Source organism: Penaeus chinensis, chromosome 18 (genome assembly GCF_019202785.1).
Source record: "Penaeus chinensis breed Huanghai No. 1 chromosome 18, ASM1920278v2, whole genome shotgun sequence".
Classification (NCBI taxonomy): domain Eukaryota; kingdom Metazoa; phylum Arthropoda; class Malacostraca; order Decapoda; family Penaeidae; genus Penaeus; species Penaeus chinensis.
Genome location: NC_061836.1, coordinates 29,304,928 through 29,308,631, shown reverse-complemented (window position 1 = coordinate 29,308,631; position 3,704 = coordinate 29,304,928). Strand labels below are relative to the sequence as shown.

The following is a 3,704-nucleotide window of genomic DNA, read 5'->3' as shown; positions in this document are numbered from 1 at the left end:
AACAAAGTTCACTTTTATACACAAACAATAAGACAGTTATATTCCAGTTATCAAAAATATATATAACAGTAATCCTTACAAGAGATAAGGCACAAATGACTCACCAACGTAGATTAAATAATATAAACATGATACATAGATACATATATGAAGCAAAATGTATGCTATATGGTATAACCTGGTGATATGTGTCCCTTGGTTGTATGGTGTGCATTGTACAGCACTAAAATACTGGAGAATATGAACATACAAAGATACTGTTAAAGCAGACTATGATATAAATATAAAAATCATTGGTCGTTGATAATGAAAAAAAAAGGTAATGAAATCACATAGGCTATTTTTGTTTTGTAAGCAATTCCTACAGACGGAGAAATATTATGAATTGAAGATCACATCCTACATGAAAACAAATAAGGAAAAAACATGGCGAAAGCGTTCAACTACAATATGTACTAGAGAAAAATGTAGACTATTAAAACAGCTGAGGATACTAGGCGTTTCAAGATGGATAATCAGGAACATAATACTGTATAGGCCTATGGAATTTCATGGAGGGATACAGTGATGCCAATTGTACACGTCATTAGTTTTCAACGTTCATTCATGAAAGGAAGGGTAAGTTGAGAAATGTACATCACAATTTTTCTTTTAAAATCAGGAGGACACGAAATAAGTCACTTCTTGTTAATCGTTCTTCACAAATTCCTAAACATTTCACATCTCACTTCCACGTGTTAAAAAGACGCCTTACACTCTTCCTATCACAACATAACACCATCACAAAAAAAAAAATCTTACATATATATAAACGATAATAAAACCTCGGCAAAAAATATCTCTCCACAGTAGATATTCGTTTATAAATCTACCAAATAACCGCATTCATTCCTATAGAAGGTGTGTTAGGATACACTGGCCGATCCTATGATAGCTGTTGCAGGATAGGATGACGCAATCAGGATAAGAGAGATATGAAAGACACATGACTGGATATTGCAGGAACCATAAAAGGTTTCAATACGTGAGCAAGAATATACATATCTCATTCACAAATACTGTTAACTTTTTTATTTTGTTTTATATATAATTGTGACTTTTTTGTCATTCTTCTTCCTTTATTAGATTCCTATTCTATGTCCGTGAACATACTTAAATACATTCAGTCTTGGAAGTTCTTGCTATTAATATATGTAGATCATACCGGTCGAGTATGATATGTCAAATTTGTGTGAATGCCCTTTACACCTAATGACTTCACCTAAAAAATCTTTGATCTGAAGCCACGCTGTCGTTTTTTTCTATTTACAGTTTTTACTGAACTTAAAAAAAGATTAATAAAAATCTGAAGCACAACCTTTAGAAATGATAGGAAAAGAATGTTCAAACTAAAATGTGATCAGATGAGATGGAATAACAGAGAGAGAGAGAGAGAGAGAGAGAGAGAGAGAGAGAAAAAAAATTCCTCATTACACATGGATGAACAAAGAATGAGATCAAAGGTAGTGGGAAAAGGTGAATGAAAACATGTCTTTCGTTTTGGGACGAAAAAAAAAAAAAAAAAAAATACTCGACAGAAAATGTCCAAAAAAAAAAAAATCAAGCTGATGCCACAGACATCGTCCTGCATTGACAGCTCATTCCCCTTTCACGGAAATAGCCTACAGCCGGAAGCCACAGTACGAATGGTCCTCTTTGTTGCACTTGGCCAGAATAATAATACACAGAGGGAAACCCGTAGGTCAGGAATGACATGGAACCGCAGTTGATAATGCCTATGAACAACAGTATGGCAACTGTGTGAGCAACTTGACTGAATCCCAAGGAGAGCAGGGTCCTCGGCGCAAACGCAGGACGAATGATTGTCATGTTGTAAGATCACAGCGAATCATGAATACTTATGGCAGGAAAGCACTTAATTGCTATCTAAGCTTTTCTTCAATTGTGTAAGCTTTCTATCGGCCAGGCAACGTGCACACTCTAGCGCAGTTTGTGCCCGGCCAATGGCGATAACTGAAAATTATAAGAGAAAAGTGAATTACTGTCCACGCCCCTCATAAGTCCGACTCGAGGGGCGGCGGCAGATCGCTCCGACTAGCACTAACACCGTTGGACCCGTGGGGACTTGAGGTCGCCAGCGGCGCCGTCGGCCTCGGCGAGGGCGTCGAACGAGACGGCGATTGTCGTCTCGGCGATTTGGGAGACCTCGGGGGGCGCTGGGGAGGCGTCGGCGGGTTGGACGGCCCCGAGCTGCTGTCGATGCGCGTCTCGTCGATACGTGCCAAGGGCGCCACGACGGCCTCGCCCGGCTGCGGCGGAGGCGTGGACGGCGTCACTTTCTGGGGCTCGTCGAGGTCCTCAGGAGGGGGGAGGTCCTCCGTCGCCTCGTCGTACTCGGGCGGACACTGGTCCAAGGGCACCGTGTGCATGAGCGGAGGATCCACAGGGAGGTCGGGGAGGTCGTCGTCGGAGGCTGTCGTGTGGATCTCGACTGACACCGTGGACGGCGTGCGCTGCTGCGGCCCCGGGCTGTATGGCGGAGGGATCTGGTCGCCGTCAACATGGTCATGGTCGTGGTCGTGGTCGTGGTCGTTGTCGTCCTCGTAGGGCGGCGCCGAGACGTTCGCCGAGTCGGAAGTGTCCCGCCGGCGGTAGGGAGGGAGCAAGGTGTGGTCGTCGATGATCGGGATGTCTATGCCGGGCTGAGGAAGGCCGGCGGCCAGCGGCTCCTTGTAGCCGTTCGGGGAGCCGTTTCTGGGCTTGTGCATGTCCTCGAAGTCCCACGGCGGCGTCGACGTCCGATAGTGGTGGTGGGCCGGGAGGTGCTCGGGCGTGTGGGGGCGCTTGCTGGCGCCCGAAGAGCCCCAGCCGCACCACGCCGCCACCGTTTGCGCCAGAAGCAGCATCAGGAAGATGAGGGTGAGGGCCGTGCACAGCGTGACGCTCGTAGTCTTGACGACGGGAGGCAGGTTCTGCGCCAGCTTGAGAAGTCCCACCACCTCGCCAGGCAGGGAGTCCACGCCCACTTCGAACCAGAAGATGGGGAGGACCACGTCGAAGTGGCGGGCGCGCTCAAGGGCCTGGCTGCGGTCCAGCATCACGTTCATCTGCATGCGGAGCTTCACTCGCAGAGGAACCCCGAGGTCCGGATAGATGTCGAACTCCGTCCGGTGCTTCTTCTCGTCCGGTCTGCGGAAACGAAAGAAAGTTAGAACAGATTTGCATATATACACGTACATACAATAAAAAAAGAACACATTCATCAAGTACAAGAAACAAAAACAAGTGATGTTTATTACATATATTTCTGAATCATTCTAGAGTACATACACCCAATAGTGATCGTAAACCTATCTCTATCTTTATATGTAAACACCTATATCTGTATTCATATGGGTGTGTGTGCGTGTGTGCGTACAGATTGTGGGGAGAGACATATACGAGGGAGAGAGGCGACCCAGCCCAAGCTTACTTCACAATACAACCTCAGAACTTTGTAATCTACGCTTGTTGTGTCTGATCGACCGTGAGACCTGCCTCGAATCCACTCCCTTTTATTCACTTTTTAAGAGTCACGGGGAGCTTTGTGCAAAAGGTATATACACCAATTTGGTTAAAAGAGTCTACAAAGCACAACATAAATGTGAGTCAACAGATACGTCTGTACATTGGAAAAGAATACATTTAATAGGAGATAATGGCCA

At 45.5% G+C, this 3,704-nt stretch overlaps 1 protein-coding gene across 2 annotated transcripts in view; it reads right to left on the bottom strand.

The window, feature by feature from the left end:
* LOC125034524 (scavenger receptor class B member 1-like) overlaps positions 1–3,704 on the bottom strand; it is a 50,622-nt gene continuing 46,918 nt past the window's right edge. For both annotated transcript variants that reach the window (XM_047626373.1, XM_047626372.1), the window contains exon 2: positions 1–3,189. In XM_047626373.1, coding sequence (XP_047482329.1) covers positions 2,055–3,189 — 1,135 coding nt within the window. In that variant the 3' untranslated portion in view covers positions 1–2,054. The remainder of the gene's footprint in view (positions 3,190–3,704) is intronic.